Source organism: Lycium barbarum, chromosome 2 (assembly GCF_019175385.1).
Source record: "Lycium barbarum isolate Lr01 chromosome 2, ASM1917538v2, whole genome shotgun sequence".
Lineage (NCBI taxonomy): Eukaryota > Viridiplantae > Streptophyta > Magnoliopsida > Solanales > Solanaceae > Lycium > Lycium barbarum.
In genome coordinates this window covers 3,827,473-3,843,806 of record NC_083338.1, presented here as the reverse complement: position 1 = coordinate 3,843,806, position 16,334 = coordinate 3,827,473, and the positions used below count along the sequence as shown (strand labels likewise).

At 32.1% G+C, this 16,334-nt stretch overlaps 1 protein-coding gene across 1 annotated transcript; it reads left to right on the top strand.

The window, feature by feature from the left end:
* Window positions 1-8,666: 8,666 nt before the first annotated feature.
* LOC132629233 (uncharacterized) lies at window positions 8,667-12,855 on the top strand. Its single transcript, XM_060344944.1, has 5 exons — window positions 8,667-9,035; window positions 9,109-9,237; window positions 9,834-9,896; window positions 10,654-11,271; window positions 11,959-12,855. The coding sequence occupies exons 1-5, from the start codon at window positions 8,889-8,891 to the stop codon at window positions 12,247-12,249; spliced, it is 1,248 nt and encodes a 415-aa protein (XP_060200927.1). The 5' UTR covers window positions 8,667-8,888; the 3' UTR covers window positions 12,250-12,855.
* Window positions 12,856-16,334: the final 3,479 nt, after the last annotated feature.

Below are 16,334 nucleotides of genomic sequence, written 5' to 3'. Positions count from 1 at the left end.
TTTCCTATTAATTCATGCTAAAAAGAATGACATTTTTTTATATTTAGAAATAATTTATATTTATGCAATGATTTATAGTCACACAAAATATGTGACTCATTTTACACCACAAGTTTAAAAGTCTTCTCTACTTTCTTAAACTCCGTGGTCAGTTAAATGGGTTCACATAAGTTGAAACGGATGGAGTATTTTTTTTTTGAAATAGTTGCAGCTGAATAAATTAGGCATAATACATAAATAGACCTTTGAACTTGACTTCAGCTGACAAACATGTCCTTCAACTTTGAGTGTGCATAAGTAGGCATCTCTCAACTTGTATAACGTTGAACACATAAATATAAATGCTGATGTGGCATTGATGTTGCACATAAATTTTGGAGGTGTCTAGACGATCAGTTTGTAAGTTAGAGTGTTCAAACTGACAAAGTGGAGACAAGTTGAGGTGTCTACTTGTGCACACCCAAAGTTGGAGGACTTTCAGCTAAATTCAAGTTTGAGGGCCTATTTATGAGTTTGTTTGCCTTAGCTTATAAGTTGGTGAAAACGATTTATAAGTTATTTTCAGCTTTTTAAGTATTTGACTTTGTGCTTAAAAAATCAAAAAAAAAAAAAAAGTTGGGTTTAAGCCCATCCAAAATGCCAATAAAGTACTGCTGTGGTTTTCCACGTGTGCAATTTACATTGTTTTCTTAACATTTCCATTTTAAATTGTAGTAATAACAAAAGTTCTCACCCTTTTTTAAAGAAGAGTGATTTATTTCGTGTCTTCTTCAATAAGTGATTTCATATCTCACTTTTCTTAAAAGCAAGTGCGTTATCTTCAATAATACATTTCTGCAACAAAGAATCAAAACACACTCCAACATTTTTCCCTGTTTTTAGTTTTTTCTATTGGATTATTGGGCTATAGTCATCCACAGAGAATGGTATTATTATTTTTTTAATTATTTTTTACTTTTATATCTGTTACCATATTTTGTTTGTTGTGTTTCGCTGTTGTTATTGTTCTTTTTTTTTTTTTCTTTTTTTTTTTGAATGTTTGTACTGCTTTCATTTTTTTTTCATAACTACTTTGATTAACTAAACCTGAGCTTAACGTCTTTCAGAAACTGTCTCTCTACTTTCACTAGATAAGGTAACGTCTGCATACACCCTACCGTAATAAAAAAATTGGGATTTACTATGATGCAATTGAAGCTAGGGCTTTTTATCATGGGGTTAATTTTTGGGAATTCGATTATTGACCCGTTTTATCCGTAGATTTCTTTACTACAATATGTGGGATTGCACTGGCTATGTTGTTGTATTGGTAGATTTCTTTGAATATAGGAGATATTATTGAAATTGAGTTATTTTCCCTGTTTTTTGTTTTGTGGATGAGGTATGCTCCTGATTTTTGGATATTGTTTGTGAATAAATAACGAGTTTTTGTTTAAAATTTTCTCTCAATTTCTTTTTGCCTTGTGTTTCTTTGTTTTATAATTGCTTGCAGAAGATAATTAAATGGGGATTAATTGTTTTATTCAAATAAAAAGTTGAAGTGTTCCTTTCAAATTTCGTCTTCTCATAAATAATGGTCAAGTTGTTGCACATTAATTCAGTAATATGTCCGTTACACAAAAGTTAAAAAAGTGGCCCCTCGGAGCTGAATATTGATTCTCTCAGTGTTTAAATTTTGAATTTGAATTTGTTTTCGTTTTTGCAGCTGAATAAGAGTACTACTCCTACGATTTTCCACGTGTGCAATTTACTTCGTTTTCTTAGAATATTCATTTTAAATTCGTCTTAAATGTCAGCCTAGCTAAAAACACATATATTAAGAAATTAATATTGCAATGTGAAGTTTATTAAATTATCCTTATATAATAAAAATAAATTATTTTTTCCTTTTAATTAGGGTATGCAAAAGTAATAAATTTTTTAACATTGCGAATCCAATAATATCAAGTTATTATGTGATTTTTTTAATCATCATCTAGATGTTATTTTAACTTGTCTCGATAATGTTTTTTGGTTAAGGTGACATTATTATGGGACGGAAGGAGTAGTAATAACAAAGGTTCTCACCTTTATAAAAGAAAACTTTTATAAAAAAAGTGATTCATTTCGTGTCTTCTTCGGTAAGTGATTTCATGTCTTCACTTTTCTTAAAAGAAAGTGCTTTTATCTTCTATTTTACTCTTCTGCAACAAAGAATCAGAATACACTTCAACATTTTTGTCAACTCATTTAGATTATTGATTGTAGACATTTCTTATCATTATCGCGTCAAATTAAAAGTGGGTACTAAAGTTGAATTAGAATGTATGGTGTGTACGTTTTAAAGGGCAAAAGGGCAGTCCGGTACACTAAGCTCGTGCAGGGTCCGGGAAAGAGCCGGACCACAAGGGTCTATTGTACGCAGCATTACCCTGCATTTTTCAAGAGGTTGTTATAGGTTTTATTGAGGAAAATACATAAAATTACACTACAAACTTGTGTCGAAAAGTCAGTTATGCTTTATAATCTTGCAAACTGCCTTTTACTCTCCCATTTTCGTGTTTTAAGTGTAATTAGTACCCTGACGTGCGGATTTAATTTTTGTTATGAGCCAAATACATATATTTTTTTGGAGTACTATAATGGATGACTGTGATACTCTTATATGACTTTTTTCTATCCGCTAATATGTTAAAATGTGTGATTATCTCATTTGAAACTTTGATCTCACAATTCAATACCAACATGTCTTTTTGCACCTAATCTAAATTTCAATCTAGAAAATCTTCGACCTTGAAAGAAATTGTAGCTTATCTTCGACTTTAAACTTGATAAGTAATAATTCTCCTATTTTCTTGAAGTTTTTTCCTTCCAATCTTGAATCCTTTTTCACTTGTTTCATCTGGATCAGAAAATTTAGCAACTGTCATTATCATGTTCGATCACAACCTAATCAATTATTCAATCCTTCTTTCTGAAAAGAATAGCATAATCTCTCTTTATGCACACTTTATATCCAATAAACATTCTCAATTATTGACAATTCATTTATCATTTTCTTCTAACACTGACTATTGCAAAAACAAATTCACGGAAGACTACGTCTTTCATCTTCTTTTCCATGATCTTGTGAAGTCTTAAGACTCACACTTTCTCGACAGATTGCTCTTTTCTTCATAAGTCCGGAGAGTATGATTCTCTTTGAGAATATCCTGTCTCTCAACATGTCCTCAAATTCGGAGAAACACATTCACTGAAGATTTTGAAATTACCCTTACACTTTCATGATCAAACCGACTAATCTGATACTAGTTGTTAGAATATAAGATGGATCCTTGATAATATAATAAGGCATAGAGGGAAGAAAAGGAGACAAATATAAAACATACTTATATCATTAAAAGAAATCGCTATTGCAGAACAACATTACAGAAGAGACTTTTATGAGTGAAATAAGAGGGTGTATACGGTACAAACCGGACCAACTTGTGTCCGATATGAGCGGATTAAGAGATAGGTCTGAATGGGCACGAGCACGATCGACCTTGCTTCAACATCGAGAGTGTTTTACCGGACAAGGTAGATCCGACCCTAAATAAGTATATCCGGTTTTCAGTTCGGACAATCAATCACAACAGTAGTATATTTTCCTTCTTCAGCCATTTCAACAGTCTTCAATCCAACAAGCTTCATCAACGGATTCGCTAATATAGAAACTTGAGTTTAAGTGTTGGATCGTCGTCCTTACGATGCAACACAGTAATTTTGATTGGTTGATGGTATCAAGTACTTACACGTGGCTGCTATCTTTCCTTGTTTATCCCACTTTCACACTCAATTCTTTTTCTTCATCCATTTGATGTTGGCCCTGCAACTTTTCTTTAAAATCTTTTTTAGCCCCTTACTCCTTTGATTTATATTACTCTCTCCAGCTCAATTTAAGTGTCTTAGTTTGACTAGGTATAAAATTTAAAAATTAAAAATAAAAATTAATCTCATGGTCCTAAATTAAAAATGTATATAATGTACTAAAATGTCTTTTGAATCTTGTGGTTTTAAACTAATCATGTAGTGTTTGAATTATCAACTTACTAAATATAGAAAGAGATACGATTTTGGGGACAAATTAAAAAGGAAAGTAAAACACTTAAATTGAGACAGAGAAAGTAGTATATATGATATTTTTAGCTTTTATATTTAGTTCAAAACAAATAGTTTTTACGTAATCAAGAAGATATTAATAGCTTTTAGCTTTTATTTTCTTTGATAAATTCATATTTACATAACCAAGAAATTATATAATATTGAGACTATTATAATTTTGTGAAATCGCTTTCTACTCTCTAGGAATAAGCAATTCTTTAAGGGGTGTATTCGAACTAAAAACACCATATAATATGAACTGGAGGGAACATTACGTCCCTTTACATATTTGTCATTATACATTTTGGCAAAATTTAGGCAATTGTAGAGGCACATTTTTGTTTCTAACTAAAGAATTTTTTAAATCTTATTAATTATTCTCTCTTTATTTCAATTTATGTGGCATTTTTTATTTTTTGAGAGTTAATTTGATTAAACTTTGAAGTTAAATTAAATTAGATCCACTTAATGTTTTAAATTAAAATTAAGATATTGGAAACTATAAAAAAAAAAGTACATCAATATTTTTTAAGCATAACTATATACGAAGAACTAAATTTATTCTTGAGGTTCATTTAATGAATTTAGTTTTTTTCCTTAATTTCATCTGAAATTAAGCTTAAATCACCATATTTAACTAATATAAACTCATGCGGCATGAAATAATCGTGAGTGAAATTAAAACTTAATAAATACCAAAAACTATTTCTATCTATAAATAAAGAAATTATTATTCACAAATTCATAAATTTTTAATATTTTCCAATTTATGATTTCACAGAGTTGTAACTATTTTGTATAATTTAGATCATGTTGCTTTACAAAATGTCGAGTCGGTTGTATCTCTTTGATATTTGATAATTCTCATGTCAATCTTCCTTCCTCATAAATAATTTTTTATTTAAAATGTCAATCTCCGAAAAGCCGTCGCAAACTTGAGCTTTAAGGGGGTAATATTGATAATACTTGTTGTGATCTTGCACATTGATCTAATTAGGTGATTAAGAAACTTCAATAATTAAGAAGACTTAAATTTAACATGCCACCGAATTATATCAATTATGCAGTAAAAATATGATACAGACTATACTTCTTAATTAAATTTGGGCAATTTGCAAGAATGCCCTTCGCTGGGGGTGGTCTTAATTTTTACCCTTCGCTTAATATCCCGAGGTCCTGAGTTCAAACCTAGGCTCAGTCAAAAAAAGTAAAAATCCCAAGGCATAAGTTGGATTCGCAAGGCGTAAGTTGACGCCAACTTATGCCTTAAGACAAACTTTTACCCAAATTTAGGCCTTAAGACAGAGGTTTGCAAAATTCTAGCAAAGTAATTTTTTTTTTTTTGCCTTAAGGCAGAGTTTGAAACCCAACTTATACCTTGTGAATCCCAACTTACGCCTTGCGAATTTTTTTTAATTTTTGATTGAGCTAGGGTTCAAAGGCGGAACCAAGGGGATTTTAGCGAAGGACAAAAATTAAAGGTCACCAATTTGAGGGCCAAAAATTAAAGACCAGTCTTTTTGAAGGGCATTTCGCGCAAAAAGTCCATTAAAGTATTACTTTATTTTGAGTGAGTGGGTTTGGAGGCAGGATGGTCAACATGGTTGTGCGCTTCTATAACATTAAATTCAACTCTCAGGGGTATCTTTGGAATTTGATAGTTTGTCTGTTTTAGGCCTGTTGTACTCAATAGTATTATGTGTGTACTTTTTCTTATTTGGACGAAAATACCGGACCATTTTAATTGGTTTGTCCGTATCCTCTTTAAAGAATTGTAGTCAGGTAAATCACCCAAGAAATGTGGGTCCCAGAATTTTCATCTTCCACGGTAACTTTCAAAAACTGAGTATTGTGGCCTCTAAGCAATACTGTAGATTCCTATTTATTTTTAGTTTAAAGAATTATTGCACACTATTATGGTATCCACTTTCTCATGTCAATTCACTGATTTATTATATTTTACACATGATATCTTTATAATTACGGGGGAAATCTATACAAATTCAACATTTTAAAAACTAAATGCATCTATTTATTACATTTTAGTCGATCAATTTTTGTTTGGGAAAGGAAAGAGTTTTGTATAAGCTGACATCAGAAGATGTAACACAAGTCATCCATAAATTTCTAAAAATAAAAGATGGAATATCCAATAAAACCGTTAGAAAAACAACGCAATAAGAGAAAGTGTATACTTTGATCTACCAACAAAAAGATCTATGCTCATGTGATATTTCCTCCATTTCAAAATAAGTGATGCTTTTAGCATGGTTACATCATTTACAAAATTACTCAATCCTAAAAGTAAAAGGTACTTTTACTTACCCTTAAATATCTCGAAAGATGTAGCTCTTTAGTTTTAAATGATTATAAAACTAGTAAATTTAACCGTGCTTCGCGCGATATAAAAGATATGAGTAAACTAATGAAATAATAATGTTATAAATTTATAGAAAATTTATAGAAAAGGTAAAAAAAAAAAAAAAAAAAAACTTGTTACACACATAAAACTGAATTCTCTATAATTAAATTAAGTCACAAATACCAATATGTTCATTATAATTCTTTGTGGAATCTCATAAGAAGATCATAAATTAGCTATCTACATTTCAAGTACACTAAATATATTGATGATATGTTATGAAAAGTGCACAAATTACTGACTCGTCGTCTATAAAGATAGCTTTCTCAAATGCCTTAAAATAGAAGTAGTGTTAAGAATCTCTTTTTATATGCAACTCTATGCAAATAGTTACATACAATAACAATAACTGGATGTAGTAAAGCTATCAATGAACATGCAAAAAAACAAAAGAAAATATAGACCATTTTTTTACCAATAATAAGTAACATGAAACAACTTTCTCAACCAAAGTTCTATTCAATATTATGTTATACATTATCCGACTTAAAATTTGGGTAAAAGAAACTTTACCGTACTTCTTTTTATCTCTTTTTGCTGAATTTAATGTGTCGCAATATATTATTCTACCGTTCGAGGTAAACAATACATAGTCATTCTTTATATATTATCCCTACAAATATTTAAAATTCGGTAGGTAGGCGCAAAAAAAAAAAAAACGATCTACATATATATAACTGCATGATACATGCCACAACACATAATAAGATTTAAGAACAACAATGAAAGTAAATTAAAAGAATTACAAACATTACATCAACTTAAATGCATCTAACAAAAGCCACCTGAGATCGTTCCTCATAATCCATTGATCAGTCAATCTCCTTGACCGACCTGTTTAGTCTTAGAACATAATTTTTGCACTTAATAAGCCACTGGTAATGAAATTTACAGTAAATCTATGAGATATAATAGATTCCTGATTGTCTTTATTAAAAAAGATTTTTTATTTAATTACATATCTATGTAGAATTTGTTGAGGAAGTTTTATGAAGAAATCAATAAAAAGGTACCTCTTCAAGGATTTAATTTTCTTTTAGGATCTATTCTATGCTTTACTTTTATGCTTTATGATAATTTTGTCCTGCAAAAAAATAAAAAGAAAGTTGTGAATCGAGAACCTCTAACTCAAATTTGGAAATTTAAACCACATAGATTTTTTAAAAATAAATTGAAACCAATAAATCAGAGAGGTCAAAATTATTTATTTGGACAAGTCTGATGGAACCGACCCTTTGCAAAATCTGATAAAATAAAAAAACAGATTGTTAGTGTTACTTCACCTCTACATTGAGTATTATATTTGCGTTTCTTAATAAACATGTCCACGAATATAGGGAAAATTGTCATCATTTGCAAACCTTAACAATGCTATCTTCTTCTCATTCTACAACGGAAGAGGAACTTCCAATTAATAGACGTTTCTTCAAGGTGATGGTGCTTGATTTACAGTCTGAACTTGTAAGATAAAATAATCAAAAAAGAAGAGAAAATGCAAGGCTTGTTACTTGCCTGGACTGGATGCAATACGTAAAACAAAGTACATATAAAAAAAAACGAAGAAGGAAAAGAGTGATTTAAGGAAATGGTATGAATAGCATTAATGATGAGGTTCATGGGAAGGAAAAGGGTATACTAACGAAGGGATTGGAAAGGTTTCAGGAAAAGAGATTAATAGTGTTAAGTAGTATAATATAAATAAATAAGGCCATCTTTAATATTCAGCAAATTTTAAGGTAATATTTTTAAAAATACATAAAGTCTTTTAAAAAATCCCATGAGTGGTGCACCTCATATTTCTTTTGCCTAGCACTATATATAGATTAAATATTAATAAGCCTTTACTCTTTTTTCTCCAAATTAGACTTTATTGGTATTATTATAATTATGGAGTACTTATTGTCTTGTAACTGATTGTAGATAGTTGAAGAGGCTAACCAATAGTAGTAATAACGATGGTTTATAAGCCTTATCCTATGATTTCAGTTAATTTTGAATTAATAAGCCTTTAATTTAAATAAAATTTGAAGGGACAAGTTGATGAAAAATATTCAAAAAAAGGAGAAAAAAGATAAATGTCAATGGAGGTCATAGAAAGGTGTCACATAGGATTGTCTATGCGTAGCTTTATATTATATATAGATTGAAAGAACATCTTTTTAATTATGTGAAATACCACTTATTTTAAAACAAGAGAATATCATTGGCCCGTGCTATCCCATCCGGTAGAAATAAATGTTGCCATTCGCAGAAAGAACTTTTATTTCCTCACTGAACTTTAACGGTACTCCATAACATAATCAAAATTTCCTTGGAAAAAAAAAAGAAAAAGAAAAACAGAGGCATGAATGGGCGAAGGCGACGATTCATCGCAGCAACTTCATCAATGGGCGATTTCCGTATTAAGTTCTCTCGAATCGTATCTCAGCACCAACAACTAAAATTCGCCTTCAATCAACTCGATACTCACATCCGTACTGGCTTACAAGAAGTAGGTAACGACATTAATTCCTCAAACTTTGATTTTAGAAATTATTGTGCATTTGACGTTTTTAATTTTGAAGGCTGCGGATGTGTTTGAATCGTTAGCGAATCCGTTGATGAAGCTTGTTGGATTGAAGACTGTTGAAATGGCTGAAGAAGGAAAATATACTACTGTTGTGATTGATTATCCTACTCATTTTCATGCCAATGTACTCATCTCTTTAGCTAGTGTTTGGTTATGGATTTTGGATCACATTTCAAAATACATCTTCAAATATCTGTTTGGCCATGAAATTTGATCACATTTCAAAATTTATCTTCAAATATTTGTTTGGCCATGAAATTTGATCACATTTTGAAAATTTATCTTGAAATTATTTTAAAGTTTCAAAAACTGGCTCATACAAGTTTTTATTGAAATTTGAGTTTTTGAAGTTGTGATTTTGGAACTTGAAGTTGTGTTTGAACATGCATTTTACTTGGGAAAAAAACTGAAGTTTTGTGAGTTGGAAGTGAGATTTATCCCAAAAACTGGTGTGGAACTTGAAAATATTTTGAAAATAAATTTTCAAAACCTGATTAAATTTCATGGCCAAACAGATATTTGAAGATAAATTTTCAAAATTTGATCCACAATCTACGGCCAAACTCTCTTTTCTCCGTGTGATTAATCAACATCTGAACTTCTGTTTGAGCGTGTCGATGATCGTGAAGATATTAAACTCCTATTGCATATTTTGGTGGCTCAATCTGTGTTTTACTTTCCAGAAAGCGTGAATAAAAAAAGTTATGGTTTCGGTGACAGGGCTGCAAGAGAAACGAGAATAGAGCTGAAACGATGGTGAGAAAGGAGGCTAGTGAAATTGAGGTAATACGTAACGAGTTTGAGTTTGAGTTTGTGTATGCATTAGTAATTTCAGATTTCCGTTTCATTTTACATGACTCGACGCTCAAGATGTTAGTTTAATTTGTGCACAAGTATTACCTTATTTGTAGTGGTTGAAAAGAAATCTGATCTGAGTATAAAATTTGAATAGTTAAATGAACTTAAAGTTTTGAAACTTGTGAGAGTTGCTATAATTTCATATATTTTGTAATGTTCCAAAACAGAAAGAGTGTAGTATAATTGGAATAGTAGGAGTATGTGTACATGATGTATATTTCTATCCGTAACTGAACTGTGAGACTAATTGGAGAGATAATGCTTTCCAAAAGTTAATCTCGACACCTATAAGTATATCAAGCAAGTAGATGGACACTATTTCTTTCGAATGACAAAAGCACGAAATCTGAAAGTGATTGAAGCAATATCTATGCTCCATTCAAATCTGAAACTCTACCTCTTACTCATGCTGCCTTTGTGTATCCCGATATTTTTCTTTTGGTGGTAGAGGCAACGTTAATCATTGTTCAACATTGAGGTCTAAACTGAATTTATTGGTATAGTAATTGGCTATATACACAAATTATGCAGAGGAAGAGTACTTCAAGATGTTGCCTAATATACTACTTGTATGACTTAATGAACTGTTGGGATCGGCTGACTCTTCAAAAGATTCCCATGAATTTCCACATAAATTGTTTGATTGTAGATGTGAATTTGGTTTCTCAATCTGCAAATGCAGGAAGAAGGCTATATGAATAGAGCCAAAACAGTTGGCAAAGAGCTAATTCAGAAACAAGAGATGCAGCTAAGGCAGTTGATCCATCTGCTTAGACAAGTTGAATCCCAAGTAAATACAAGCCAAACCAACATTCTTCAGACCCTTAGTGACCATCAAACTTCCATACATAGTGTTTTCAAGAAAGCTGTTGCATATGTTTCTGCCATTCACCAAAGAGGCGAAAATAATGGCACTTCTTTGATCACAATTCAACTTTTGAAACACATATTTCGTCTTGTTATTACTACACTGAGCTCGGTAGAGTGTGGAGTGGACAACCTAGTGGATGAGCTAGCTACAAGAATGTGTAGGCCAATGGTCGACTATGTCAAGGGTCTTAAGCTCGAAGTCACATCAGGAAGATGCCATCGCCTACTGAACATAGTGGAAGAGATGGGAGGAGCAATGAGAACAGGGAGGACAGAGTTGGAGGAAGCAAGGAAGAAGGCAAGACTAGCAGAACATAATAGACGTGAGGCGCTGTACAAGCTGAAGGAATCAGAAGATTTGGCAAGGAAATATCAGGGATTCCTCCCAAAAGCCAAGAATGGATCAAAGGAACAATTTGAGCAAGAGAAGGTATTATTTATACTTGATTAGTTTACTGCAAATTCACTTAATGTTAACCATTTCTTTAGTCTGAAGAGAAAATCTTCTTCACTATGGGTGGTCAAGGATGCACTGTCTCTAAGAGCCTTACTATTTAATAAAATAGATCTAGCTCCCATACTACATATGCTGAGAAATCCAGTGACTCTCACTGTATGTATTTGATCTTCTTATGCCAAAACCTTTTGAACTCATTATATTTCTTGTTATGATCTTCAGTTCTTCATTGAAGGAATTTAAAATTGTTATGTTTCCAGAATTAACGAATTCAATGATTGTTTGGACTGCGGAATACATGCTTGTGAGAATGTACATATGCTTATAAGGAAAATAGTGAATGAAACATCTTACTATGGATGGAATTTATCACAGACAATAGTCATCCACTCACATATGCTTTTCAGTTTTCTCAATCCTTGTGCTTGTACATTGTGCTACCCTAGCACTTCTTATTTCCCTATCCTTTCTATATTCTATAGTATTATAACTTCGTTTGAGATCCAATTGTTTATTTGTATTTCAATTATCAAAATGGAAATTGCTTGTAAAGTGGTTTGTTTAGGAGCTGCATTTGGGAAATTCCTCTATGCTCACTTGCTAAACCTTTTAGTGCTACTGACTATGCTATTGTTTGCAAATTTTTGTCTTATCGTAAAGCTTGCAGTGAAGGACCAGGATCATGCTAAAGAGGACAACCTACTGTGGGATCTACTAAAGAAGAAGAGAAAATTAGGCATGGGAAATGGCAGCAGTAAACCGTGTGGCCTTCCACTGAGCCATTTGAAAGAGCTAGGTCCACAAACCCCATGTTTGGGTCCCTCCTCTTCACCTACGTACAGTTCAAATGGGCATCGTTTGCTACCCATGATACCCCTGGGTACCTCGCCTTCAGTGACATATCCCCAACACAGACCTCAGAAGAAGATCAAATCCGGATTTCATACTTAAAATTTTAGCATATGGAAAGCAGGACACTTGCTAATAGGGGACTTGGAGCAGTTCGCCTATTGCTTGCTTTAGGTAACTATACTTCGATTACCTTTTTAACTTTTACTTGCAAGGTGCTTCAGTGGTTTGCCATGAGTTCTGTTATTCCACCATGTTGACAGTGTATAAAGTAAACTTTAGTGCGCAGTCACCGATTAAATTTTCCAAACCATGATAATATCCTCTGGCGTGGACAATGGTTACAAGCAAAACTGTTTGCAAACCGTTGAAGAGCTACTATGTCCTGCATTATTAGATGAGTAAGAGAAACATAGAAATTATGCTAAAGAAAGTAGCAGTGTATTTTAAACAATAGTGGAAATGCAGATTACTGCTGGTAAAATGGATAAAATATCCAAGTATCCTCCTAATCTATCCATTTAAAAACAGTTGGATAGCCAACTTGCTAAAAAGCGGATCAAATATGGACTAATCCTTATAACCCGTGGTAAAAAATGGATAAACCACGGGTCGAAAATGGATAAATCCATATTGGTGCTGCTGGAACTGAGTCCGGCGCCTAAATGGCATAAAAATGGACCAAAGTTTCCAAAAGGGGTTATGAAATATATTATAGACCAAAGGGGGTTAATCGTGCAGGCCTACACGATTTACCCCCAAACTTTAACGCCTCATTATTTGTCTGTTAACCAAATATATATATATATATATATATATATATATATATATATATATATATATATATATATATATATATATATATATATATATATTAAATAACAAATCGTGTTACGATTTGTTAAAAATCAAGAATTCAACTTCACCCTCATCAAAATTAAACCAATTCCAAATTCACCCCACATAAAAATCCCCCCCCCCCCCCCCCCCCCCCCCAAAAAAAAAAAAAAAAACTTCACCAAAATCAACTTCAACCACAAAAATTAACCCAATTCCAAATTCACCCCCCTAAAAAATCCACCAAATTCAACTTCAACCCACAAAAATTAAACCAATTCCAAATTCACCCCCATAAGAAACCCCCCCCCCCCCCCCCAAAAAAAAAAAAAAAAAAACAATCTATTTTTTATTTCACAGATCAACAAAATTAAGTAACAAATCGTGCTATATCCATTTCATTTCTCCTTCTACTTGTACTCCGCGCTCCTGAAGTTCACTCGTATTCAGTGTTTGCATGGTTAGAAAGTGTAGTGCGTGCAAGGAAACAGGTCATAATTAGAATCGTTGTCCCTTGCGAAATCAGTAGTTGTTGTTGTTTTCTCGTTATTATGTTTTTTCCTAAGTTGTACGTTGTTATTGCCTTATGTAATTCTCCATGAATATGTTGTTGTCTTAATTGTGTGATGTTTTATTCAGATAATGTGTGACATTTATTAAACTTTTTTTTTTTTGTATTTTATATTTTTACATATTATTTCATAAATTTGTAATTATTGATGACTTTGTTTGAGGTAAAATATTTTTGAATCAAATGTGACAATAAATGAAAAACCAAAAATAAGTTAACATCAAAAAAAAAAAATTTAAAAAAAAAAGAAGGTAGAGGTGCAAATCATGTTATGGTACACGATTTGCTATTTAATTTTTTCTTTTTTTAGTTAACGGACGAATGACGAGGCGTTAAAATTTGGGGGTAAATCGTGTAGGGTTGCATGATTAACCCCCTTTGGTCTATAATAAATTTCACAATTCATTTTGGAAATTTTGGTCCATTTTTATGCCATTTAGACGCCGGACTCTGCTGGAACTAATCTAAAACTAATCCTGAATACGGGTGAATTTTGATAAAGCGTGACTTCATTTTGGATTACAATTGGCAACTAGGTTCTTACATACACAATCTTTCACACATTAATGAATTGTCGGTGTTAATATAGACTTCAAAAAAATTATTCTTTTTTTTTTGTCCCTAGATTCCGCATAAGTTTAGTTGATACTTGATAGCAAAGATAATGGGTTGTGAGTTGAGATTTTAGTTAAACTACCAGAATTCAACACTAGAAGCTGATATGAGTTAAGCTATCACTCATGCTCCTCATACTCATTCATGAAGTGTTGATGCAATCTGATGTAGCACAAGCAACTTCTAATAGTGTTAACATGGTTAAATGTGCAAAGATCTATATTTGCAAGTACGTACTAGAGCAACCTGTATTATGGTCATATTATCCCCAGGTTGACATATAGTACATTCACAAATTTTAGTATTAGAAAAAAAATACAATGAAAAAAATAGGGATATCTGTATTATCCGTCACTCAACCCATTTTGACCCGTATTAGATTTGGCCAGGTCTGATATTTTATTCATTTTTGCTTAACCTATTTTCGTCCCGCACATTTGCCACTACTAATGCAGAAGGAGTAAATAGCATACCTCATGATGCTATCTCATATACTGACGACGGTTGTAGGAACTAAATAACAGTAAGTCAGTTTACCACGACAAACATTTCTAGATGAATTCGTTCAGAGCTGCTGCTCCAATAAACATTCGGCTCCATTTAATTGACACTAATATCCTTAAAATGAAACATCTATATAATTCTGAGCGAAAAAGGGTGTGTTTGATAAGATACAGGTCATTTTTACGGAAAGATATTTTCCATGAGAAAGACATTTTCTAGTGTTTGGTTACTAGAAAATGTTATCAAGATGGGAAAAATGTTATCAGCATTTGCCTTCCATTAATAGTTTGGATCAGTCATGCCCCCATCGTTACTTAGAGCCTGTTTGGATTGGCTTATTTTAGGTGCTCTTAAAGTCAAAAAACTTTTAAACACTTTTATAGTGTTTGGTAAAATAAAAATGTTTTTTAAGAAGTTAAAATAACAAAATTAAGCCAAAAATCATAAACTAGAATTCCTAACTTACGACTTTAGGCTTATAAGTCAAAAGACATAAGTCCATCCAAACGAGCTATTGGTTGGGCCAAATATGCCTAGCACAGGACCCCCGTTGGCATAATTAGACGGGAAAAGGACACACTGTGGCCTTTCAGCCCAAAGTAGTCCCATGTTTGGGCTTAATACCGTGAATTGGCCTTTCGGCCCAAAGTAATCTCACGCGCTAGCCAGCCCAGCATCCCAAACACATTAAAAAAAAAATAGACTTTTTGTGGCGACTTTAGTCGCCACGAAAGACTTGCTACAGAAAAATAAAGATCTAAAAGTCACCACTAAAAGTCAAAATTCATATTGAGCCTTTAAAAAATATTTCAAAACATATATAATATGTGTATACTTATACAGTAATTGAGCTTTCAAGAAGTATCCCAAAACATGTATAATATGTGTATATTTATACGTTGATTGAGCTTTCAAGAAATATCCCAAAACATGTATAATATGCGTATAATTTGTAAGTATACGCTGATTATACATTTATTATACACATATTATACATGTTTTGGGATATAATCAATGTTGTATAGAATATGTATCACTACTGTATATGTATGATACATTTTTTATACGTATGATACATTTTCTATACGAGAATGATACAGTTATATACATATACTAGAATTATATATACACTTTCTATACAAGAATGATACAGTTTATACATAAATTATACAACAACGATACATTTTCTATACTTATGTATGGAATATGTATAATATGTGAACCATAGTGTATAATCAATGTATAACGTACATATTAATGTATAATATATGTATGATTAGTGAGTATACGTTGATGATACATTTATTATACACAAATTACACAACAATGATACAAACCTGTGATGCACTTTCTATACATATACGGTAGGGATACATATTCTATACAACAATGATACATTTTTTATACGTATGATACATTTTCTATGCATATTTGATCTTTAGTGGCGACTAAAGTAGCCACAATAAGTCCTTTTTTTGCAACTAGCTTTTAGTTACTACTTTTAGTGGCGACTTTTTTTTTTGTAGTAAATGGGCTGGGCTGGCTACAAATTGGGTTTGGGAAAACTTGGGTCATCGGGTGGGGTTAGTTTTACCCGGTCGGTCATTTCTGTCCCTTTTCCTAATTAGACGACTTTATTAGTGTGCCACTCCCTTCCCCT